General features: G+C 38.2%; 1 protein-coding gene across 3 annotated transcripts in view; it reads right to left on the minus strand.

The window, feature by feature from the left end:
• The window catches only part of WDHD1 (WD repeat and HMG-box DNA binding protein 1), an 82,934-nt gene that overhangs the window by 38,970 nt on the left and 18,358 nt on the right, over positions 1-25,606 (minus strand). For 2 of the 3 annotated variants that reach the window (XM_037984005.2, XM_037984004.2), the window contains exons 4-14: positions 25,007-25,158; positions 22,990-23,101; positions 22,701-22,751; positions 21,683-21,778; positions 16,319-16,411; positions 14,611-14,717; positions 14,232-14,373; positions 9,662-9,869; positions 5,090-5,277; positions 2,939-3,123; positions 1,082-1,323 (exon numbers count right to left, since the gene is read on the minus strand). In XM_037984005.2, coding sequence (XP_037839933.2) covers positions 1,082-1,323; positions 2,939-3,123; positions 5,090-5,277; positions 9,662-9,869; positions 14,232-14,373; positions 14,611-14,717; positions 16,319-16,411; positions 21,683-21,778; positions 22,701-22,751; positions 22,990-23,101; positions 25,007-25,158 — 1,576 coding nt within the window. The remainder of the gene's footprint in view (positions 1-1,081; positions 1,324-2,938; positions 3,124-5,089; positions 5,278-9,661; positions 9,870-14,231; positions 14,374-14,610; positions 14,718-16,318; positions 16,412-21,682; positions 21,779-22,700; positions 22,752-22,989; positions 23,102-25,006; positions 25,159-25,606) is intronic. The other variant, XM_037984006.2, reaches the window with a different exon arrangement.

Here is a 25,606-nt window from a genome sequence, read left to right on the forward strand (position 1 = left end):
AGAGGGTAGGGTTGGTGCTATCAACTTAAAAGTCATAGACACTGAGATGTATTTAAAGCCATGGATTATGATAAAATTCCCCAGGGTGGTTTCTCAAACTGCATTTTTTTGACCTATGAGTCATGGAATCAAGTTTAAGTTGCAACTAGCATTTAAAAAAATGAAATAAAAAATTTAAACTGAAATCAAAGAATAAACATTGTCTATGAGACTTTTATTTCAGTTACATTTGCAGATATTTATAGAAGAGTTATACAGAATATGTTTCTTTTCTTCTTTTTTTTTTTCTTTTTAAAATACAAACGGGGGCTTGCTATTGTTATCCAGGCTAGTCTTGAACTCCTGGGCTCAAGTAACCCTCCCGTCTCAGCCTCCCAAAGTGCTGAGATTACAGGTGTGAGCCACCACACCTGGTCCAGAATCTATGAATCTATGTCTTACTGTGGCAAAGCAGACAAAAAGACTGAAAGACCCTGACCTAGAGAGTAGTAGAGAAAAAGGGGATTCACTCCAGCTAAAAGGTAGAGCCAACAAAAAAGTAAAAAGGGAGTTGCCAGTGAGGAAAAATATTGAAAGTATGATGTCACAGAAGTCATGAGAAGAAGGTATTTTCAATGGAATTATTTTTTAAAAAAGCACAGGGATTATCAGTTACCTTGATAAGACCAGTCTCAGCATAGTGTTGGGGACTGAAGAAAGACATGAGGGGAGGAAAAGGAGGCAGTAGCTTTTAAAAAGTGTCACATTCAGAGTTGTTTTGGCCCTTTCTACTAGGAGTTATTTTTATGGAATTTCAATGCTGAAAGTTCTCTGGTCGTGCTTGCCAAATGGTAAGATTTAGACATGGAAGTAATTAACCAAATTCCACCTTGGAATTCTCTCTATAACTATTAACAAAACATTTTCATTTTTATTGCTACTAGTAAACACAACAAAATTCTCTACATGTAAAGATCACACTGATTCAAAAGGAAGTATATAATCCAAGACAAAAAGAGTAACAAAAACAGCAAAAAAGTTCAAGTAATTTCCATTTTACTTCAAGTCACAGTAAAATCATAAAAGACTGAAAAAAGTCTACCTCTGTGATAAACAATGAAAAGCTGTTCTCCATGTCCTGCCATTGACACCACAGGTCCAGCAAGGCTGAATACCTCTTTCTGAACCCCTCCAATAGTAAACAATCGAAGAAGCAGGGCACTAGTTGCGGCAGCAGCCCATCCTTGACCGAGACATATGGCTTCGATATCCTCATTCTGAGGCAAGTCTATTATCCACTCTTTGCTTGAATCCCAAGAACTAAAGTGCAGGCAGTGAAGCTTGCTAAAAATTAAAACAAGACAGAAACAATCAAACTTTCATATGAGAGAGAGATATATATATATAAAAATAAGTAATCATGATATTCAACTACAAAACTAAATAGTTTACTTTCTATTACACACGGTATAAGAAGTTGCTTTAAAAAATTATGAAATACCCTTAAAATGAAATATATTGTTATCTTTCCAGCCTTTTTTCTTTGCACATACATATATGTAAGTTATTATTTTATGAAATGGAGTTTTGCTCTGTCACTCAGGCTGGAGTACAATGGCATGATCTCTGCTCATTGCAACCTCCAACTCCCGGGTTTAAGCAATTCTCCTGTCTCTTGCCTCAGCGTCCCAAATAGCTAGGACTACAGGTGGGTGCCACCACATCTGGTTAAATTTTGTATTTTTAGTAGAGACACAGTTTCACCGTGTTAGTCAGGCTGGTCTCAAACTCTTGATCTCAGGTCATCTGTCCGCCTAGGCCTCCGAAAGTGCTGGGATTACAGGCATAAGACACCACGCCCAGCCTGAAGGATACGAATTTCAAGTCACATAGAAGATAGAGTAAAATCCATGAAGTGTATCAGTACTATAACCAGCTGAAGAAGGGATCAAGAGAGGGCAATCTCTTGATTAACAAAAAGCTGAAAAAATATTTTCTTTTCTTTTAAAAAGAAAAACATTCTGCACCCATTGCTTTCCCATCATAATTTTTTTCTTGACATCTATCTACCTATTTATTTACCTACCTACTTATCAAAACATGTAAACATCCAAAAAACATTAAGTAGAAAAAGCAAACGGGTGACTAGTACATTTTTTGGTTTGTTTTTCCGGTTTTTTTAATTTCCTTTCTCGAAGAGAGATTTTAAATCTAATCCATAGTGACAAAAATGTAGATTAACAGTTGGCCAAGGCTAGGGTTGAATTAACTGCAAAGGGATATAAGAAAACATTTTCGGGTGATAAAGACACAGCGACAAATATCTAAACTAATAGTTGGCCAAGGCTAGGGTTGAACTAACTGCAAAGGGATATAAGGAAACATTTTCAGGTGATAAAGAACATTCTATATTTGATTGTGGTAGGGGTTATGTGTATATACACCTTTGTCAACTCATCAAATGGGTGCATTTTGTTGTAAATAAATTACATTTCAATAAAGTAAATTAAAATAAGGGAGGTTCAAATAGAAAGAAATCTGGAAGGATATGTATCAAATTGTTAACAACAGTTATATCTGAGAGTAGAATTCTGGAAGGAGCTTTCATTTTCTGAAACTTCTATACTGTATACTGTTTTTTTTTTCTCTACAATGTATGTATATTACTCTTACAATAGCAAAAAAAAAAGCACTTAACAATGTAAAAAAAATCCCATCTCTTGCATTACTAACCATGCCATGTCATTTTGCTATGTAGTTAGAGCGTGTAATGAGGGAACCATTAGGGCAAAAACAGACATATGTTCTGAGGTATTTTGGGTGTGCTGGTGTTTGTACCAAACTCTTCTGAAATTTCATACTACAAAAAATAAATTTTATTAACTTTTTGTCTTTAATTTCAGCAACTGTATCTAACAGTTTAATAGTGCCAAATTCTTCCTAAAAATCTTGAGTTTACCTTGCTAGTTCATCAGTGCTTTCACATGCCAACAAAATAGCTTCGTGGGAAAGATCTGCTATTGTATAATTCAAAGTGTTTGATAAGTGTGTTGCATGGTGTATGGAGGAATCATGGAACTCCACATCTATGGCATTGTCTTGCTCATCATTATAGCAGCGAATAATTCCAATAGAGTTCCACACCTACAAACAGGTAAGATTAAATATAAGTCTGAGAAAAACTGAAGCTCCTAGAATCAGTAAGCCACAGTAGTACAAATTAACAAATATTATAATTAAATCTGTATTAAGATTTAGGTTTTGGGAGCTACTACATCTCATCTATCTCTAAATAGTTTCTGACAGGAGTCATAATACCAGAGCTACAATTACTTATTATTTCCTTCATGAGAATAAGATACATATATACTTATTAATTAGCAAATGGAGTATTTAATAATATTTAAAAATAAATTACATGACTTACTTTAAAAGTACATTACAGTTGGTCTTTGAACAACCATACCATTAAATTTCTCAAAAGAAACATTTCAAAAATTGAGTTTTCTTACAAATATGAATGCAAATAACAACAGACTTTTTTCCTATTCTAACTAGTTATTCTATGATTAAATATGTTTTAAGAAAACATAATTTTTTTTTTTTTTGAGACAGAGTTTCGCTGTCACCCAAGCTGGAGTGCAGTGGCATGATCTTGACTCACTGCAACCTCTGCCTCCTGAATTCAAGCAATTCTCCTCCCTCAGCCTCCTGTGTAGCTGTAGTTACAAGTGCATGCCACCACATCCAGCTAATTTCTATATATTTTTTAATAGAGATAGGGTGTTTCACCATGTTGGCCAGGCTGGTCTCCAACTCCTACCCTCAAGTGACTCGCCCACCTTGGCCTCCCAAAGTGCTGGAATTACAGGCGTGAGCCACCACGGCTGGCAGAGGCAACATAAATTGATACCACTTGGAAATCTTATCTTGCACTGATGTCCATTATAGGCTCATACTTGGCCCTAGAGTTTCTAATAAAATTAGTGCCAATATTTTATGTAATATAACTATAAATAAAATATTGACACTAATAAAAAAATTAAGAACTATGACTTGGTGACTACTGATAATAATAAAAGGTTTTATTAATATTAATCACCACCCTCAATCTTTACATAAAAATTTATGCCAGGCCTATACTTTTAAAAAGGCAAAATCCTCAGAGTGGAAAACGTCATATAACCAACACAGAAATACTAAACTTTTTAAGAGCTCAGGCCAGGCGCGGTGGCTCATGCCTGTAATCCCAGCACTTTGGGAGGCCAAGGCGGGTGGATCATGAGGTCAGGAGATTGAGACCATCTGGCGAACAAGGTGAAACCTCATTTCTACTAAAAATACAAAAATTAGCCAGGCATGGTGGCGGGCACCTGTAGTCCCAGCTACTCAGGAGGCTGAGGCAGGAGAATGGCATGAACCCGGGAGGTGGAGCTTGCAATGAGCCGAGATTGCACGACTGCACTCCAGCCTGGGCAATAGAGCAAGACTCCGTCTCAAAAATAAACCAAAACAAAAAGAGCTCAAACCTAAGGCAAAAAGCCAATATATTCATTTTGTCTATTCATGAAATATATATTTAATGTGTACTGTATCATACCTTGTTCCAAATCCTAAGAACATATCAGTACACAAAACAAAAATCTTTATCTTTGTGTAGCTTACATTCTGGTGGGTGGTGGGGTGAGGAAAGGGGCAGATATTTTCCCCCATAGTACTTACCACCTTCTAATATACTATTAGTTGCCTTCTAAGAAAACACCTCCTTACTAGAGTTTTGGAGTCAGTATAATCTTCTATATAACAATGACTATGAAGAATAAGGTTTGAAAGTATTGCCAAGAAACACTGCAAGATAGTAATATTTACTTATGTTCATTTAATGTCATTTTGGAAAGCAGAATTTTATTTAACGTCATTTTCAATACGGTTGAAACAAGATTAAAACTGTGAACTAATCATAAAATAAACTAACCACAAAACTATAATCAACCAAAGTGCTCCAGGCTACTTAATCAAAGTTTTAAAAAATATGTTTTATCCAAAAAAATTACCTATAGTAAGAAAAAAGTGCTGAAAACCTACTAATAAGTGTAGATCCAAGGCTTACCATGAACCTGTGAGTGAGATGCAAGGGTGTAGAACCTGACTGAAATGGCTTTTGCCGGGGAGTTGGCATGGGTCCATCATAAAATGGCCTTTGGGATGTTACAAGTGGTAGATTGTGAATGCTGCCTTCCTGACCATCTTCCTCCTCCTCTTTGAGAAGACTAGAACCAGTTTTTAGCATTGAAATATCTACAACACAAAGGATCATAATTAAGGGAATCACGAATACCAATGATTTGGAAAAAGGAAAGCATTATGGAATCTAGTAACTTTTTCATTCATATGCAATGACACTGACATGCTATTTGCCTCTTTCACTGTGTTAAAGATATGCAATGATGGTGCAAAAGCAATGGTGGGTAAAATTCCTGGTGCCTTGGCACCAATCAAGGCAGTGGCACCTAACTGTATTAGTCATTACCGCATTGTTAACCACTACTCACTTGCAGTAAAAATATTAATTTTATTAAATCTTGACACTTATACAGATTTTTTTTTAAAGTTGTGTGCTAAAATGAGAAGTGTGATGGCTGTCTTTAAAAAAGTACTTATGCAATTATTTGAGTTGTAAGCTGAACTAAGTGATTTTTTTTCATAGAACACTACTTTTACTTAAAAAACAAATGCCAAATAAACTATGGTTATGCAGAATTGGATCTTTGGCAAACATTTTCTTGGAAATGAATGAAGTGAGCCTGTCAAGAAAAAATAACTGGCAGAATTTGTTGCCAATGACAACATTTGAGCTTTCAGGCCAGGCGCAGTGGCTCACACCTGTATTCCCAACACTTTGGGAGGCCGAGGCGGGCAGATCACTTAAGGTCGGGAGTTCCATGTTGACCAGTCTGGCCAACATGGTGAAACCCCGTCTCTACTAAAAATAAAAAAATTGGCCAGGCGCGGTGGCTCACGCCTGCAATCCCAGCACTTTGGGAGGCCGAGGTGGGCGGATCACGAGGTCAGGAGATCCAGACCATCCTGGCTAACACGGTGAAACCCCGTCTCTACTAGAAATACAAAAAATTAGCCGGGCGTGGCGGTGGGCGCCTGTAGTCCCAGCTACTCAGGAGGCTGAGGCAGGAGGATGGTGTGAACCCGGGAGGCAGAGCTTGCAGTGAGCCGAGATCGTGCCACTGCACTCCAGCCTGGGCGACTGAGCGAGACTCTGTCTCAAAAAAAAAACAAAAACAAAAATTAGCCAGGCATGGTGGCACATGCCTGTAATCCCAGCTACTCAGGAGGCTGAGACAGGAGAATCACTTGAACCCGGGAGACTCTGTCTCAAAAAAAAAAAAAAAAAAGAGCTGGGCACAGTGGCTCATGCCTGTAATCCCAGCACTTTGGGAGGCCGAGGAGAGTGGATCATTTGAGGTCAGGAGTTCGAGACCAGATTGACCTACATAGTGAAACCCTGTCTTTACTAAAATACAAAAATTAGCCAGGCATGGTGGCAGGCACCTATAATCCCAGCTACTCAGGAGGTTGAGGCAGGAGAATCACTTGTACCCAGGGGACAGAGGTTGCAGTGAACTGAGATCGTGCCACTGCCTTCTAGCCTGGGTGACAGAGCAAGACTCCCTCTCAAAAAATAAAAAAAAGAAATTTGAGCTTTCAATTAAAAATTAAGATATTGGAAAGCTTCTATTTGCCATTATGAGCTTCACAACTTTCTAATACTTAGAAACTGCTGATGAGATTGGTAACAACACTAGCAGATATAATTTATAGGCAGGTGCTGTGACTCATGCTTATAATTCCAGCACTTTCGGAGGCTGGGGAGGGAAGATCACTTGAGGCCAGAATTTCAAGACCAGCCTGGGCAACAAAGCAAGATTCCATCTCTATAAAAAATAAAAAATTAGATGGGCATGGTGGCATGCATCTGCAGTCCTAGCTACCCAGAAGGCTGAGTGGGAGAACTGCTTGAGCCCAGGAGTTCAAGGTTATACTGAGGTGCATACCACTGCACTCCAGCCTAGGTGACAGAGCAAGACGCTATCCCTAAAAACAAAAATTAATTAATTAAAAACAACATATAATTAAAAACAAAAACAAATACTTTATATTAGATAATAAAAAGTGTCAAAATAAAGAAGATCTATAAACTTCAGTGAACCAATATTATCAATTCATATGTTTCAAAATTAAACATGATTTTTAAAAATCCATTCAAGTCAGACCAATGAATTTTTTGATTTTTTTTTTTTTTTTTCTGAGACAGGGTCTTGCTCTGTTGTCCTGCCTGGAGCTCACTGTTGCAATCATGGCTCACTGCAGCCTTGACGTCTCAGCCTCGAGAGATCCTCCTACGTTAGCCTCCTAAGTAGGTGGGACTACAGGCACACACTACCACACCTGGCTAATTTTTAAAGTTTTTTCTAGAAAGAAGGTCTCACTATGTTGCCCTGGCTGGTCTTGAACTCCTGGCCTCAAGCAATCCTCCTGCCTGGGCCTCGCAAAGTGCTGGGATTACAGGTGTGAGCCACCATTCCCAGCCAGACCAATGAATTTTAACATAATAGAGCTGTAAGAGTTCACTGAAGTTTTCAGATTACACTTTGCAAGTAATCTTTAGGAAATGATCATCTTCTAAGTCTTGGTGCAACATCAAAGAATATCCACAATTAGTTGAATGTGTTATTAAAAGATTTCTTAAAATACTTCTCTCTTTTCATATTACATATTTATGTGAGGCAAAATTTTCTTCATACACTTGAAACAAAAACAGTGTATGGCAATAGACTTAATCCAGAAGGAGATGAGAGAATCCAGCTGTCCTCCATAACAGACATTACAAAGATTGCAATGCCACTCTTCTCACTAAATTTTTTTTGTTCTTAATAAAAAAGTATTCATGTTTACGTGAGTTTATTGTTATTTTTAAGTGAATAAATATTTTTAAATTTCTGAATTTTAATTTCTAATATGTAAATGACAATAGACATAACTCTATATAAATAAATGCTCTCTGAAGGGTCCTCAAAATTTTTTAGAGTATAAAGGCTACTGAGACCAAAACATTTGAGGACTGTTGTTCTATAAACTCTATATGACTTTAAACAGCACAACATAGCACTGCACATTGGCATTTTACTTGATAATGTTCAAGTGTTATTTTAGCATGTGAGTTGTTACAATAAGCACTCTTCAAAGATTTTAAATTACAATCTCAATTTCTTTAACAATACAATACTATTCAGGTTATCTATTACTTCTTGAGTTCGCGAGGTAGTTTGTGTCTTTCAGAAAATTCGTCCATTTCATTTAAGTTGTTAAATTTATGGGCACAGTTATTCATAATATTGCCATTATGCCTTTGATATTAATAGTAGCGCTGCCATACAGACATATAATGTGAGTTACAGCTGTAATTTTAAATTTTCTAATAGCTATGTTTAAAAAGTAAAAAGAAAACAGTCATAATTTTAATAATATAGTGCATTTAAAATACATATTATCATTTCAACATGTACTATGTATACAAAATTTTCCAGGAGTTTTACATTCTTTTTTTCATATTGTCTTCAAAATCTGGCTGCACTCCATGGTAAAACCCCATCTCTACTAAAAATACAAAAATTAGCCAGGTATGTGGGCGTATGCCTGTAATCCCAGCTAGCCAGGAGGCTAAGGCACGAGAATCACTTGAATCCCGGAGGCAGAGGTTGCAGTGAGCCAAAATCACACCACTGCACTCCAGTCTGGGTGACAGAGAGAGATTCCGCCTCAAAAAAAAAAATCTGGTTGCACTCACATATCTCAATTTGAACTAACCACATTTCAAATGCTCAACAGCTACATGTGGCTAGTGGCTACTACATATTAGATAGCACAAATCTACAGATCTATAGTGATGGCCCACCCCTCTTTCATTCTCTATGTTAGTAATTTGTGTCTTCTCTTTACTGATCAACCACGATAGATATTTATTAATTTTATTGATCTTTTCTTTTCTTTTGAGATGGAGTCTTGCTCTGTTGCCCAGGAGGGCATGCAATGACGCGATCTCAGCTCACTGCAACCTCCATTTCCTGGGTTCAAGTGAGCCTCTTGCCTCAGTCTCCTGAGTAGCTGGGATTACAGGTATGCGTCACCACACCCAGTTAATTTTTGTATTTTTGTAAAGACAGGGTTTTACCATGTTGGCCAGGCTGGTCTTGAACTCCTAACCTCAAGTGATCTGCCCATTTCAGCCTCCCAAAGTGCTGGGATTATAGGCATGAGCCACCGTGCCCGGCCTTATTGATCTTCTCAAAGAGCCAGCTTTTGGTCTCATTGACTTTCTCTATAGTTTGTTGTCTTTTTCTGTTGTCAATTTTATTGAATTTTGCTCTGCATTATTTCTTTCCTTCTATTTGCTTGGGGTTTAGTTTTCTCTTTTTCTAGTCTGCCACAGCAGAAGCTTGGATTATAGATTTGAAACCTTTTTTAACAAAGTCCTAATGCTATCAAGTTTCCTCTAAGCACCGTTTTAGCTACATTCTACAAATTCAATAATGACTTTAACAGTGTTAATAAAAAATCCAAAATATTAATCGACAGGATAATCACATGCACAAAGTCAAATTCTTACCAACTGAGTTTTCATCATCTTCTAGGATGTGACTTCGTTGTCTAAGACGACCTGAAGCCATCATGAGGTCATCATCCTCATCATCATTTATAATCCCTTTTGAAAAAGAAGGGATCTCGACTGCATTGTCATTTAGAAAATCACCAGTATTACTCATATCATCACCATCAAAAAGATCATTGTAATCCTTTTCCACTCTGCTAGATACCTTGAACAAATTAATACAAATTATAAAAGTGAATGATTTAGAAAAACTCAATTACTAAAAAGGTAATATTTTAATATGCACCTATAAATTCTACCAAATAGCAAACTCACTGAACAGATAAGAATAATTAGTAAATGTATTTATAAGAATTGTATTTATATTTACAGATAAGACCCAGTTCTTATTTCAAATGCCTTACAGTCTGGGGATGGGATAGGAGTATAGGGACTGACATGTAAACAAATATGGTATATACCAAAATATAAGATTTTATTCCTCAGAAGTCATTCCCCAGCAAAGTCACATTAATATGATAAAGTTCCTATAAAGTCTCTCATATTGTAAGACATGCTCTCATTTACTTTTATTTTGAAGAAGATACTGCATAAGATACATTTTCTTTATATTATCTCAGTTAAAGTCAGTGTTTTGATACTTATAAAAATAAAGTGATAGAACCAATAGAAAAACAAAGGCGGCAAAGAAATTCTACATAAACCCCTGGCATGGTGATTCACAGCTGTAATCTCAGAACTTTGGGAAGCCGAAGCACGTGGATAGCTTGAGCCCAGGAGTCCAAGACCAGCCTGGACAGCATGATGAAACCTCATCTCCGCAAAAAATTAGCCAGGCATGGTGGCATGGGTCTACAGTCCCAGCTACCTGGGAGGCTGAGGTGGGAGGATCACCTGAGCCTGGAAGGTCGAGGCTACAGTAAGCCATGATCTCACCACTGCATTCTAGCATGAGTGACAGAGTGAGACCCTGTCTCAAAATAAACAAATTTTTAGATCACTTTAAAAAGTGAAATGGTAAGCAGATACACTGCAAAGATCTCAAGTTACTCCTATAGGATGAACAAAAACTGTACAAATGTTAAGCCAAAGGAAATTTATAGTTTGGTATAAAAGTCTAATGAGAACACCATTAACAGATTAAAAAGCATTACATCATAAACCTTTTATTTTCATTTATTTATTTATTTATTTATTTATTGACAGAGGGGAGCCTCGCTCTGTTGCCAGGCTGGAGTGCAGTGGTGCGATCTCGGCTCACTGCAACCTCCGCCTCCTGGGTTCAAGCTATTCTCCTGCTTCAGTTTCCCAAGTAGCTGGGACTACAGGCGAGCGCCACCACGTCCAGCTAATTTTTGTATTTTTAGTAGAGATGGGGTTTCACCATGTTGGCCAGGATGGTCTCGATCTCTTGACCTTGTGATCCGCCCGTCTTGGCTTCCCAAAGTGCTGGGATTACAGGCATGAGCCACTACGCCCGGCCTTTTTTTTCTTTTTTGACACAGAGTCTCACTTTGTCACCCAGGCTGGAGTGCAGTGGCATGATCTTGGCTAACTGCAAACTCTGTCTCCCAGGTTCAAGTGATTCTCCTGCCTCAGCCTCCTGAGTATCTAGGATTACAGGCCTACACAACCAAACCTGGTTAAGTTTTGTATTTTCTGTAGAGATGGGGTTTCACCATGTTTGCCAGGCTGTTCTTGAACTCCTGACCTCAGGTGATAGATCCACCTCGGCCTCCAAAAGTGCTGGAATTATAGGCGTGATCCACCATACCCAGACCCTCATAAACCTTTTAAATGGAAGTAAACATAATTGTGCACTGAAAACTGATGTTTAATAAAATGAGATGAAAAAGTGTTTCTAAATCCACAAATTGAAAAATACTTCATATGAGTAAATTAATAAGTGCTGTAAGAAGATATTTAACCAATCCATTAATAATCCTAAAAGTTTACGTACTCAAGTTGGTAAAAAACTGTCTTTAGATTTTCTTATTAAAAAAAACAGGGAGGTCAGGCGTAGTGGCCCATGCCTATAATCGTAGCACTTTGGGAGGCTGAGGTAAGTGGATCACCTGAGGTCAGGAATTTAAGACCAGCCCGGCCAACATGGTGAAACCCTCTCTCTACTAAAAATACAAAAAATTAGCCGGGCGTGGTGGCAGGTGCCTGTTATCCTACCTACTTGGGAGGCTGAGGCAGGAGAATCGCTTGAACCCAGGAGGTGGAGGTTACAGGGAGCCGCCATCGCACTCCAGCCTAGGCAACAGAGGAGACTCTGTCTCAAAGAAACAAAATTTTTTAAATGGGTGACTGTGCCTCATATTTATGATGAAGGCGATAAAATGTTCACAGGTGTGAAATTAGCCCAGCTAATTTTTGTATTTTTAGTAGAGTTGGGGTTTCGTCATGTTGGCCAGGCTGGTCTTGAACTCCTGACCTCAGGTGATCCACCGGCCTCGGCCTCCCAAAGTGCTGGGATTACAGCTATGAGCTACCACGCCCAGCCAAGAATTTTTTTCTGAATCCACTTTTTGTGTTTACCAATGTTACACATGCATACATATTAGTTGAGCAGTTTTACAAGGTGTGCCATGAAAACAGCCCTCTCCACAGCCCCAACTTACTTCTCTACAGAATAAATCTTTTCAGCTCTTTTAGTTGTTTCTTTACTACTTCTTCCATACCTGTAAATCATAGTCTAGCAGAATTTTTTTTTTTTCACTTTTAATCACTGTGTTTAGTAGATCCTATTAACTTCTATCTATGGAAGATGAGGATTTGGTACCCTTTCACAACCACCCCAACTGCCATGCTTGCATGTACACTATTCTCCGACCCCAATTCTCCCAATATAGATAGATATATCCTCCTTGTGGTTCAATCAATACACAGTATTTAGGTTAGTAAGATCATGCAAATGTTATTCATAGCTGAATAAAAATAACAGCCAACACTCATAAGTACGTCAAACTTATGAAGTGTGCTAGACACTGTTCTAACTGTATGTAATTCACTTAATCCTCCCAATAACCCCAAGTGGTTGGCATTATTCCTATCTTTTAACAGATAGAGTATATTATGATCACTTCTCCTTTCTTTTACAACTTTTTGTTTTCCCTAGAGTTAAGAAACTCTCTTTACATCTTTTCTCTTAGACAAATTTGCCAAAGATGATTTTCCCAATCTCCTGCCTGAAACGCATAACACTGGCTGACAATGTTCTGAGAACCTAGTAGAACTGAGATGGTCATTTCAACACTCAAGTATCTAATCTTTCATTTAATCCTCTGTTTTCAGTACAGTATTTCCCCCTTACCCAAGACCATTCAACTGTAACCAGTGTCCCTAGACCAAGGACAGTCTATTTCATCTTTTCTAAAAAAACAAATCTCCAACATTCTGCCAGAATGCATGTGAAGACAGGGGAGGGCAGGTACTCAGCTTTGAACACAGATGTTGAAACTAGAGGACTCTACTTGTTTATTAAATCACCTCTCCTGTTTTCGGCCCCACTTTTAGAAGTACCTAGTGCTACCAAATTCTGAATCTCTGGGGATTCAGTGAGGCAAACTGAGTAGCACCTCAGCTTCCAGAAACTAGTTTTAGAATTCAACTTTTTGAGAAGTTGAAGTGAGTTTCCAATCATCCTTCTATTCTCTAGCCTCCCTTTTTTAATTTTTATTTTTTAGATGGGGTCTCACTGCCATCCAGGCTGGAGTGCAGTGGCATAATCACGGCTTGCTGTAGCCTCAACCTCCTAAGCTCTAGTGATCCTCCCACCTCAGCCTCCTGAGTAGGAGCCTAAGACTACAGGCACACACCACCATACTTGCCTAATTTTTATTTTTTGTAGAGATGGGGTCCCACCATGTTGCCCAGGCTGATCTCAAACTCCTGGGCTCGAGATATCTTCCCAAAGTGTTGAGATTACAGGTGTGAGCCACTGCAGCAGGGCTCAAAATTATTTTTATAATCATCCCTCCAACTGTCTTCTTAAACCTTACGGGATTATGCATTCAAGAAAATGCCTTTAGTATAGTCTTTGTGGGGGTTTCAGGAGGGACAGATATAAAGGCATGTATTAAGTCTGCAATCTGTAATCAGAAGTCTAAACTAAGACTTGAATATAAATAGGTACATCTGCTAGGCAGGGTGAATAATGAACAAACGCAAGAAGGTATAAAACAAGGTGCCTGTTTAAAGTTGCTCAGTAAAGCTGTTTGGCTAAGCAGAGGAGGTGTATGGGCAGTTCTAAGAGTTAAGGCTAATTCAGAGTAGATATAGTTTGCAGGCCAAACTGATATCTGATACAAAATAGTATTTAATGAAAGGTATTCCTTGGAAAGGCATTATATATAGAGAAAAAAGTTTCTTAGTAAAATACACTTGGGAGACATCGGGTTGAACAAGTAAGAAGTTTTCTTACTATAGATTACTACTCAGAATCTACTATAGTAACATGAAAAGTAATTTTCCAAGAAAATAAGGCAGTTTGTGGTGTCTTGCAAATCCATATGATGACAGAAACATTTTGGAGAAACTGTTGTACCATACTTCTTTTTACCTTACTGCTTGATGTCTTTCCACTGGGGTCACAAACATTCTCTAGAAGCCCTAAATTTCCTTCTGCATCAGTATATGATATTCGACCACAAGTAGGATGCCATGCCAGACCACAAATTGCATAACCTTTCTCATGTTTCACCCTAAAAATTAAAAAGTAGTTTCTAAAAATACTGTCAAGAAAAATATAAACTGTACATTTCTTTAGGTAAATTTTGGTAAAGATTAAATGACTTTTGACAATAATTTATAAATAATATAAATTTAATTATATTTTCATTCTGACAATCTGATGGCAAATTTGAAATGTTTTGAAATAAAACAAATACAAAACTAATAAAGATGAGCAAAGAAGAGACAAAAGATACACTAAATCATACCTTTCCATGCAGTCTTTGGTTTCCACATTCCAAATTATAATTAGACCATTAATACTACCTGCAGCTAAATATTGCCCACAGGGAGACCAGGTTACTATATTGAGGGTCTGTAAAGAAAAACAGTCAATAAATAATGATTTTGTAAAATTTCAAACTAAATACTCATTTTATTACCAAATTCAATTTTCTTTACATTTTTTTTTCCAAGAATTTGGAGAGCAATCAACCAAATTCAAATGTTTATATCCCTGTTCTATATTATTTCTAATTATATTTGATACACAAATGACAAGACAAAGTTTGCTTATTTTTTTTTCAATTTTATAACTTTATTTGATGTATTTGATGATCAGTGATTAGTTTCTCATCCACACTGACTGTCTGTAGATTTTTGAAAGTGGGAACAGGTACATAGGTAACCAAAGTATAGAGCTTATTTGGTGAATCTTCATCCTCATTACGTTTTCTGGACAGCCGCACATGGATTCGGTATGGGACATTCCTTATTCCTCTGGCCCAGACAGCTTTGTTGAGCCTAGTGTCAATGCGCACATCTGGAGTTCCCATCTCCTTCATGGCAAATTTCCGAATCTCTTTGAGTGCCCGAGGGGCACGCTTCTTGAAGCCCACTCCATGGATGCGCTTGTGAATGCTGATGGTGTATTCTCGGGTCACCATCTCGTTGATGGCAGAATGGCCCTTTTCCTTCTTGCCACCCTTCTTTGCGGGAGCCATTCTGCCGGGTCCAAGTTGGAAAGGAAGAGCTGCGAGGTATTGTAGAGTTTGCTTATTTTCTAACCTTATTTTTCAATAATATTCAAGTATCACTATCAGCTATTACTTTATCATGAAAAAGTTATACTGGAACAATTTTATTTTATTTTTAGAGTCAGAGTCTTGCTCTGTCACTGAGGCTGCAGTGCAGTGGCAGTGGCACCATCATTAATCACTGCAACTTCCAACTCTTAAGCTCAAGCGATCCTCCTGCCTCGGCCTCCCAGGTAGCTAGGACTACAGGCACGCACCACTACACCTGGCTAATTTTTTAGTATTTTTTTGTAGAAATGGCGTCTTGTTTTGTTGCCCAGGTTGGTTTCGGATTCCTGGCCTCAAGCAATCCTCCTGCCTCAGTCTCTCAAAGTGCTGGGATTATAGGCATGAGCCACTGTGTCCAGCCACTGGCACAATTTTCAAAGCAAAACCTAAAACCTAAAAAATGTTATTATCCTAGAAAGAGAGACAATTCAAGACATTCTCTTAGCATTCACAACCAAGATGAAGAAAACTAGTAAGTGAACTTTAATAAGCCATTGATGACCTACTGAGCTTACATTTCCTTAACTGTAAATATCTGTGCATATAAGAGAAAGAGAAAACAGACCAACAACCTTTCTTGCTCTAAAATTTCAGAGTCCATGATCACAAGTCTCAGTGAAACTCACTTAACAATAAAGGCTAACTACTGATAGCTTTAGAATAACTTGTGCTAATACTATGCAAGGGTTAAATTTGACTTCTTATAATAAAGACCTATTTCGTATCCAGTTATGATTAAATGAAGAAAGGATGAGTTGTTAGAAGATGGACCACATACAACAGCCAGGAGTTGTTTTCCAATTCAATAATATTTAACTGCAACTGTATTCAGGCAAACTATGCATTAACTGCTCCTTATAGCCCACTGAAAGTGTCACTTTATAAAACCTACCTGAGAGATGAAATTATCTGAAAGATCAAATTGATGACTCCAAGTTTCTCTTCTATATAGCTTAACAGATTTTTCCACAGGAATTGCCAGTAACTATTAGAAAAGATAAACAACTTAAACAAAAGTTTACATTAAACTGAACTTGAAGACGGAAAAAGACACAAAATTCATTCAGATAAATTTACAAGACATAAAAGCAAATTAGTTTTTATTGTTTCTGTTTTTAAGAGACGGTGTCTCATTGTGTTGCCCAGGTTGGTCTCCAACTCCTGGGTTCAAGGGATCTTCCTGGCTCAGCCTCCTAAGTAGCTGGGACTACAGGCATACACCACTGTGCCAGGCACAAACCTGTATTTTAACTGGCAACTAATGAAACTCAGAACATTACTTAAAACTTCATTAAGCAAAAAATAGGTGATAATTTGTCATGGGAAGAAAAAAAAATAAAGGTGATCACTCTATTGCTTGCACCAAAAAATGGAGAACTTGTAATTACTAGTACTTTTAGTAAGATCACTTTTTTCCCCCCACCAAAAAATGGAGAACTTGTAATTACTAGTACTTTTAATAAGATAACTTTCTCCCCCCACCAAAAAATGGAGAACTTGTAATTACTAGTACTTTTAATAAGATTACTTTTATTCCCCCACCAAAAAATGGAGAACTTGTAATTACTAGTACTTTTAATACGATTACTTTTTTCCCCTCCAAGAGATAGTCTTGCTCTGTCACCCAGGCTGGAGTGCAGTGGTGTGATCATAATTCACTGAGCCTCAAACTCCTGGGGTCAAAGGATCTTCCTGCTTCAGCCTCCCAAATAGCTAGGACTACAGCCCAACTAATTTTTTTCCTGTTGTGTTTTTTTTTTGTTTTTGTTTTTTTAGAGATGGGGTCTCGCTGTGTTGCTCAAGCTGGTACTGAACTCTGGCCTCAAGTGATCCTCCTGCCTTAGCCTCCCAAAGTGTTGAGATTACAGCATGAGACACCGTGCCTGACCTTCAATACTAGTTCTTAAGGAATCTAGGCCCTTCTAATTTAAAAATTCCTCCCATTTGTTGGAGGAAAATAAAGACAGAATCCTTCAAATATCTTGAAAAACAAGAAATGTATCTTCTTATGCATTCTTCTAAAGAAACTGATTAGTAGAAAAAACTGTGTATTCATTCCATGATTATCCAAAAAACAATCAGTAATATATAATAAAACCTTTATTTTAAATAATTTTCAATTAGATTTTTTTTGTAAGCAAAGAAAAAAATACACACTACATTTCCTTGAGCTCAATTATCACTTTACTCTCGAATGTACATTGTTAAAAGTTCACATGGGCTAGGTGTGGTAGCTCAGGCCTATAATCTCAGCATTTTGGGAGGCTGAGACAGGCAGATCACTTGAGCTCAGGAGTTTGAGACCAGCCTGAGTAACATAATGAGACCCTGTCTCTACAAAAAATAAAAAAATTAGCCAGCCATTGTGGGCGCGTGCCTCTAGTCCCAGCTACTCGGGTGGGGGACTGAGGTGGGAGGATGTAACTGAGTCCAGGAGGCAGAGGTTTCAGTGAATCATGATCATGCCACTGCATTCTAGCCTGGGCAACAGAGTGAGACCATGTCTCAAAAAAAGGAAAGAAAAAATAATTTTAAAAGCCAATTGTGTGTGTGTGTATATATCTACAAAAGAAAGAAAAACAAACTATATATTTATATATATATATTGCCCAGGCTGGAGAGAAGTAGTGCCATCTCAGCTCACTCCAACCCGTCTCCCAAGTTCGAGCAATTCTCCTGCCTCAGCATCCCGAGTAGCTGAGACTACAGGTGCGCACCACCACGCCTGGCTAATTTTTGTATTTTCAGTAGAGGCAGGGTTTTATCACGTTAGCCAGGCTGGTCTCGAACTCCTGACCTCAGGTGATGCACACACCTCAGTCTCTCAAAGTGCTGGGATTATAGGCGTGAGCCACTGTACCCGGCCACCAAGTGTATATTTTTTATGTACACTGTCTGCTCATGTCTTTGCTTATCTTTCTAATGGGTTTTTATTGATTTGTAAGAATACTTTGCATACTATGGAAATTAGCTGTGTTTTACTGTTTCAAACTTTCTTCCCCAGTTTGTCATTTGTACTGTGACTATAATATTTTGTATCATGCAAAATTATTTACTTTTTATATGATCTACTTTTATTTTCTGAAAAATTTCGAAAGAATAGAGAAGTTGAAATAATAATATAGTAAATACCTATATATAGACTCATCATGTGGAAGAAAGCTTCCAAGATGGTCCTCAAAGATTCCCACTTCCTGGTATTCATATCCTTGTGCTAATACGTTTGCTAAATCTCCTTTTCTCTACCTTTATATACACTAACTTTCCATATACATTTGGATCTATTTATCTCTTTAACAGGTATGTGTCTATTCATAACTCAATAGCAAACTTTTAATTCTCATAACTTTGTTTTATTATCTGATTGAATTAGATTATTTGCAACACTTTTCTTTTTCAAAACTTTTCATTTTCCACATGGATTTTCTCATTTTTTTAAGAAACCAATTGTTTATTTTCTTTTTTGAGATACAGTCTTGCTCTGTCACCTGGGCTAGAGTGCAGTCTCACTGCAACCTCCGCCTCCCAGGTTCAAGCAGTTCTTATGCCCGAGACTCCCAAGTAGCTGGGATTACAGGTGTGTGCCACCACGCCCAGCTAATTTCTGTATTTTTAGTAGAGACAGGGTTTCGCCATGTTGCCCAGGCTGGTCTTGAACTTGTGGCCTCAAGTGATCCACCTGCCTCAGCCTCTCAAAGTGCTGGGATTATAGGCATGAGCCATCGAACCCGACCCAATGTTTATTTTCCATCAACCTTATTTCCATGTTGCTTCAGAGCCTGTGCAAGAACAGCTTAAGATCACACAGTGGTTGTTCCTATGCATTCAGTGGTCTGAGCAGTGGGGAGCCACAAACCAGTCCTCCGTGGCAGGCCGAGCACACCAGTTTTCAGGAGGAAATTGCTAAATAGGCACAGAGGGCACCTGCACACCTTCAGACCAGTCTGCAACCTCAGGTTGAGGAGTACCGAACTCAGGAGTTGGAGCAGTCCATTCACCCTGAAATTCCTCCTGGGTCACAGCCTTTTTAGCAGCAGCCTGCTCTTCTTTTTCAATCTCTTCGGGAACTCTATAGAAGTAGAGATCAGGCATGACCTGCCACAGGAAATGGTGCCACGCATGTGAATTTCCTGGATCGGCATCCACCACATCAATCCCACTGAGTGAGCTCCCTTGCTGTTGCATGGGATGGTAGTGTCCACACAGCACAGAGGAAAATCTGTGTGACACAGAGCAACAGTAGGTAGGTTAACATAAGTTGCCTCTGTGAGAGGCTGGTATTCAGCCCTGGGATTAGTCATTATAAGAAGCTGTGGCTCCTAAAAGACTGCCTGGATCTGGTTAGTGAAAGTTCCAGGAGTGAAGCAGCCAGCAATTGGAGTGACTCCAGTGGCAGCAGCAAACTTCAGCATGGCCCTCTGGCCAGTATTCCCGGATGGTATGAGACTGACATTGGTAGGGTTTTCAACAGCAACAGTGGCACAAGCTCCCAGCAGAAGCTTCTCCCAGGTCCTCTTCAGATTTATGATGTAGATGCCGTCACTTTTTATTTTATAGATGTACTGTTCCATCTGGAAGACAAAGCTGGTGCTACCTAAGTGGGTTCCTGCTAAAAGGAACTTAAGGACATCCTCCTCCTTCATTTGCAGGACGTCGAGGGTTCTAGACATTGTAAGTTTCCCTTTAAATTACGATGAGAATCCAGAATATCATATGGACCCTTCTCTGGGTAGCATGGAAAGCCCACATGGGCTTTAGAATCAGCTCAATTTGGTCCTCCCAGACATCTTATTGGTACTTTTATTTTATTTTATTTTGTTTTCTTTTTTTTTTTCTAAGAGCCTTCAGATAAGATATTTTATTTTTGAGGCAGGGTTTTGCTCCATTGCCCAGGCTGGAGTACAGTGACAAGATCATAGCCTACTGCAGCTATAATCTTCTGGGCTCAAGTGATCCTCCTGCCTCAGTCTCCCAAGTAGATGGGACTACAGGAATATGCCACCACACCTGGCTAATCTTCATTTTTTTGTGTAGATGAGGTCTCACTATGTTGCCCAGGCTGGTGTCAAACTCCTGAGCTCAAGCGGTTCTCCTGCCTCAGCTTCCCAAAGTGCTGGGATTACAGGCATGAGCCACCACACACAGCCTGGTATTTTATATGTGAATGTTATCAAAACTATAGATTAATTTAGGGAAAAACTGACATCTTTATTTATATCAAAAATTCCTTTCTAAGAGTATATGTTTCTATTTATCCAAGTCTTCTTTTACTTCTCTTGGTAGCATGTTAAAATTTTCTTTATATAGATCTTTCACACTTCTTATACATTTAACCTGTTACTGTATCTTTTTCAGTGTAACAGTAAATGCATTATTTTTCCTACATACTTTCTAAATGGCTATTGTTTGTATACAGGATAACAATCCTGTATTTGTATAACAATCCTGTATACAAACAATTTTGCTTCCAGTTACCTTACTAAATTTTATTATTATTAGTAATGATTTTCTTCCCCAGTTGATTTTCTTGGGATTTACTCATATACAAACATTTCATTTGCAAATAATGAACATTCTCTTTCTTCCTTTCAAATTTCTCATATTTTTCTGTTGTCTAACTGTATCAGTTAGTACCTCCAAAATGTTAGGTACTAACAGTGAGAGTGGACATAATAAAGCTGTCTCCAGAGTTGTTCCATTAAGCATGAATGTGAAGGAAAATATAAAATTCATTAATTCATGCAAAATTTATACTTTAAAATGAATCCTGATAAAGTTCAAATGTTTCTTAAAGCATTTCAATACTAATTATTTGGCTTGGTACTCTAAAATTTATAATCCAAATTTTTAAAAAGTGACAATTAAAAAAACTATTTTTACATTCAAAGTTGAAAAGGACTGAATAAAACAAAGGTTAAAAAATAAGAATCATGCTGGGCACGGTGGCTCACGTCTGTAATCCTAGCACTTTGGGAGGCCAAGGCGAGTGAACTGCCTGAGCTCAGGAGATCGAGACAACCCCGGGCAACACGATGAAACCTCCTCTCTACTAAAAATACAAAAAATTAGCCGGGCATGGCAGTTTGCGCCTGTAATCCCAGCTACTCGGGAGGCTGAGGCAGGAGAACTGCTAGAACCTGAGAGGCAGAGGTTGCAGTGAACTGAGATCGCGCCACTGCACTCCAGCGTGGGCGACAGAGTAAGACTCTGTTTCTAATAAAAAATAAAAATAAAAATAAAAATAAGAATCTCTTACCTTCCCACTTTTTGGCTGCCAAGCAAGTCTGCAGATTGATTTTGCATTTATCACATCGTTGCATTTTTGTAGCAGTGGCCAACTAATAGCACATGTCTAATTGGTAAAAAAAGAAAATGTCTTTCCCTTTATGAAAATTCCTCCCCCAAAATATATGCAGAACTGAATATATTTAAATGCTTCAAATTAATATATATCTCAGAAAAATGCAACTTAATGTACCTTAATTATAATACTACCTGATAAACCTAAACTGCTTTAAGTCCTTCAAAGATATGAAAAGTACAAATCTTAAATAACTAGAGTACTTTCTGTGCAGAATAAACAAATGATATACTTACTGAATAATCATACACACATACACAAAACCCCAATATGTGAAATTCTTAGAATGACTACAAAAAAAAAATTCAAAGGTCTACTATAAAATGTTAAAGTGTCAAAGTCGGTTCTTTTAAATAGCTCAAGAATGAAGGGAAGGAACTGTGGATATTAAGGCATTATTTGTGGAGGATATTTCTTTAGTCAATTACATTCATATTCTCCCTAGAAATGCCAAGCCATCTCTGATTGTCTTGGGAAGACTTAACTGTTCCCTCTGTCAATCTGGAGAACACCTCATCTCGTACCTCCTTTAAAACCTTTATTAGGCTGCATTTGAACAAATTGTATATGTGACTCTCCAAATCAAGTGTGACCCATAATTTTTTATCCCCAACTGTCTAACCCAAGGCCCAACGCATGGTCATTACGTTACAAATATAAAATAACTGAATTTATTCCCTTCATTTACAAAACTCAGAAAGTTAAATATAAGATTATCATTCCCCTTGTGATTAGGTACAAATACAATTTACTCTGACACTAGATTACTGTGGACTTCGATCACAAAAAGTATTTAATGGTACCAAAGAAAACTCTAAAGAAAAGCAATTATTAATTTGGTCCAGTAATATGACATATAACAATTTATTACAGGAATGGGCAAAAAACTTTAAATTTAAATTGCTGAGTTTACCTGATCTGAAATTTGCCACACTCTGACAGATCCATCACAACTAGCTGATGCCTGCAAGAATAAACAACACATTTCTCTATAGTCATAGCCATAATACCACATGGAAAGTGGTTCAATTAATTAAATCAAAAAGCCCTTTTATCAACTGGGTGAAATTTCCTGCTAACTCTCTTCCTGAATAAAACAAAGGTTGAAAAGTTAGAGTTAGCAGAAAATTTTTTAGATAGTAGGAAATATATTTTTAAACATATTCAGGAAAAACACAAAAAGAGAAGGAAAAAAGAATTACCAGAAAGATGTCCTTAGGATCAAAGGAAAGACTTAAAACCGGGGCATCATGTCCTCGAAATGTTTTCTGTTGGCTGCTATCCATCACATCCACAATTTTGACTAGAAAATCACTAAGAACAAAAAGAGTAACGCAAATGAATAATGCTAATACAAAGGCCTCTCCTAGGCCGGGCGCGGTGGCTCACGCCTGTAATCCCAGCACTTTGGGAGGCCAAGGTAGGCGGATCACGAGGTCAGGAGATCGAGACCATCCTGGCTAACACAGTGAAACCCCGTCTCTACTAACAATACAAAAAATTAGCCGGCCATGGTGGCGAGCGCCTGTAGTCCCAGCTACTCAGGAGGCTGAGACAGGAGAATTGCTTGAACCCAGGAGGCGGAGCTTGCAGTGAGCCGAGATCACGCCACTGCACTCCAGCCTGAGTGAGAGCGAGACTCCATCTCAAAAAACAAACAAACAAACAAACAAAAAACACCTCTCCTAAAAGCTATGATCCAAATATTTCTTCTTTTTTTTTGAGATGGAGTCTTGCTCTGTCACCCAGGCTGGAGTGCAGTGGTGCGATCTCAATTGCAACCTCCGCCTCCCGGGTTCAAGCGATTCTCCTGCCTCAGCCTCCCAAGTAGCTAGGATTACAGGTGCACATTACCACGCCCAGCTAACTTTTGTATTTTAAATAGAGATGGGGTTTCACCATGTTGGTCAGGCTGGTCTTGAACTCCCTACCTTGTGATCTGCCCACCTCAGCCTCCCAAAGTGCTAGGATTACAGGCATGAGCCTGTCCAAGTATTTCAAAATCACAAGAGTAAATGCTGTAATTTCTTTATAGCAGCTTATAAAATTTGGCACCCAAATTTAATGACTTACCTTTTAGTTTTGCTCTATAAATATGCTGAAAACACAAGTCAAGATTTCCCATTATGCTAAAATACAAACACTTCCTAAATGGCTTCTTTAGTTACATCTTAAACTTCTATTATTTGCTAATCTAATTATAGCTACAACCATTTTTAAAAGTACTATACCTTTCACTTCACCTCAGCAATTCAACCAATTATATTGTTTTCCTATGACAAAGAAGCATCAAGAGAAACTCCAAAATATTCTGACTATATAGTCCAAGTTCTAACTAAAATAATTTTTTTTTTTTTTTGAGATGAAGTTTCACTCTTGTCGCCCAGGCTGGAGTGCAATGGCGTGATCTCAGCTCACTGCAACCTCTGTCTCCCGGGTTCAAGCAATGCTCTTGCCTCAGTCTCCCGAGTAGCCAGGATTACAGGTGCCCACTACCACGCCCAGTTCATTTTTGTCTTTTTAATAGAGAAGAGGTTTCACTGTGTTGGCCAGGCTGGTCTTGAACTCCTGACCTCAGGTGATCTGCCCGCCTTGGCCTCCCAAAGGGCTGGGATTACAGGCATGAGTCACCACGCAAGCACTAAAATAATTTTTTAAAATTTTGCATCAAGCTATGCTTTCGGTATTATAAAATAGGCCATCTGCAGAGCAGTACATTTCTTTTCTTTTCTTTCTTTTTTTTTGGGGGGGGACAGTGTCTTATTCTGTCACCTAGGCTGGAGTGCAGTGGCACCATCTTGGCCCACTGCAACCTCTGCCTCCTGGGTTCAAGTGATTCTCCTGTCTCAGCTTCCTGAGTAGCTGGGATTACAGGCACTCGCCACCACACCCAGTTGATTTTTTGTATTAGTAGAGACAGGGTTTTGCCACGTTGGTCAGGCTGGTCTTGACCTCCTGAGCTCAGGTGATCTGCCCGCCTTGGCCTCCCAAAGTGCTGGGATTACAGGCGTGAGCCACCACATCTGGCCAAAGCAGCATATTTCAATTCAAAAAGAAGCCCAAGTTTATCCTCAAAAACCTTTACTAGATAAAAGAATATATGAGGAAATAACAAACAACAAAAAATTAAGTCACAGTCCTGAAAACATTACCCTGAAACAAATAAACAAGGCCTTTTGTTCTAACATTATTTCCTTTTCTGATGTCAAAGAGCCTTACCTAGATCCAGCAGCAACTTTAGCACCATCCCCATTAAAGACCACATGGTTTGCATTTGTAGTGAAGCGAGTCAATATACCATCTGGAACGCCTTCAGGAAATGTGTGGACTTGAATAGTATTATTAGAAACTGCAGTGACCAATTTTCCATTCTAAAAGAAAAATTAAGGTAAGAAACATTAGCAAAACAAATCCAAATGACTGGGAGTCTCTCCATAGATAAAAATCTGGCCAAAAAAAAAAAAAAAAAAAAAACCTTAAAAATGTAGTTCATATCAAGAGAAAAATTATCACTAAATATACAACTTTGCTGGAATGTGCATTAGCAAGAAAAATTTGCTAGCTTTAGAAAAATTAATTCTACCTTCAGCAACCAATCTTATAGCCTCTAATTTTTCTTTTATTCTGGTAAGAAAAATATTTAAATAGTACTTCTGTGGATCCTAAGTGTTATAAAAATGAAGGAGACTTGAGAGAGCTTTTCAGAGAAAACAGAGCTAGTCTCAAAATGAGAAGGCATCAGAAGGCATGGCCACAATAGTCATTGCCCTATGTTTCCACAACAAAATCATTACATGTCTTTTTAGAGTAAAGCCTAAA

The sequence above is a fragment of the Chlorocebus sabaeus genome, chromosome 24, assembly GCF_047675955.1.
Source record: "Chlorocebus sabaeus isolate Y175 chromosome 24, mChlSab1.0.hap1, whole genome shotgun sequence".
NCBI classification, from domain to species: Eukaryota; Metazoa; Chordata; class Mammalia; order Primates; family Cercopithecidae; genus Chlorocebus; species Chlorocebus sabaeus.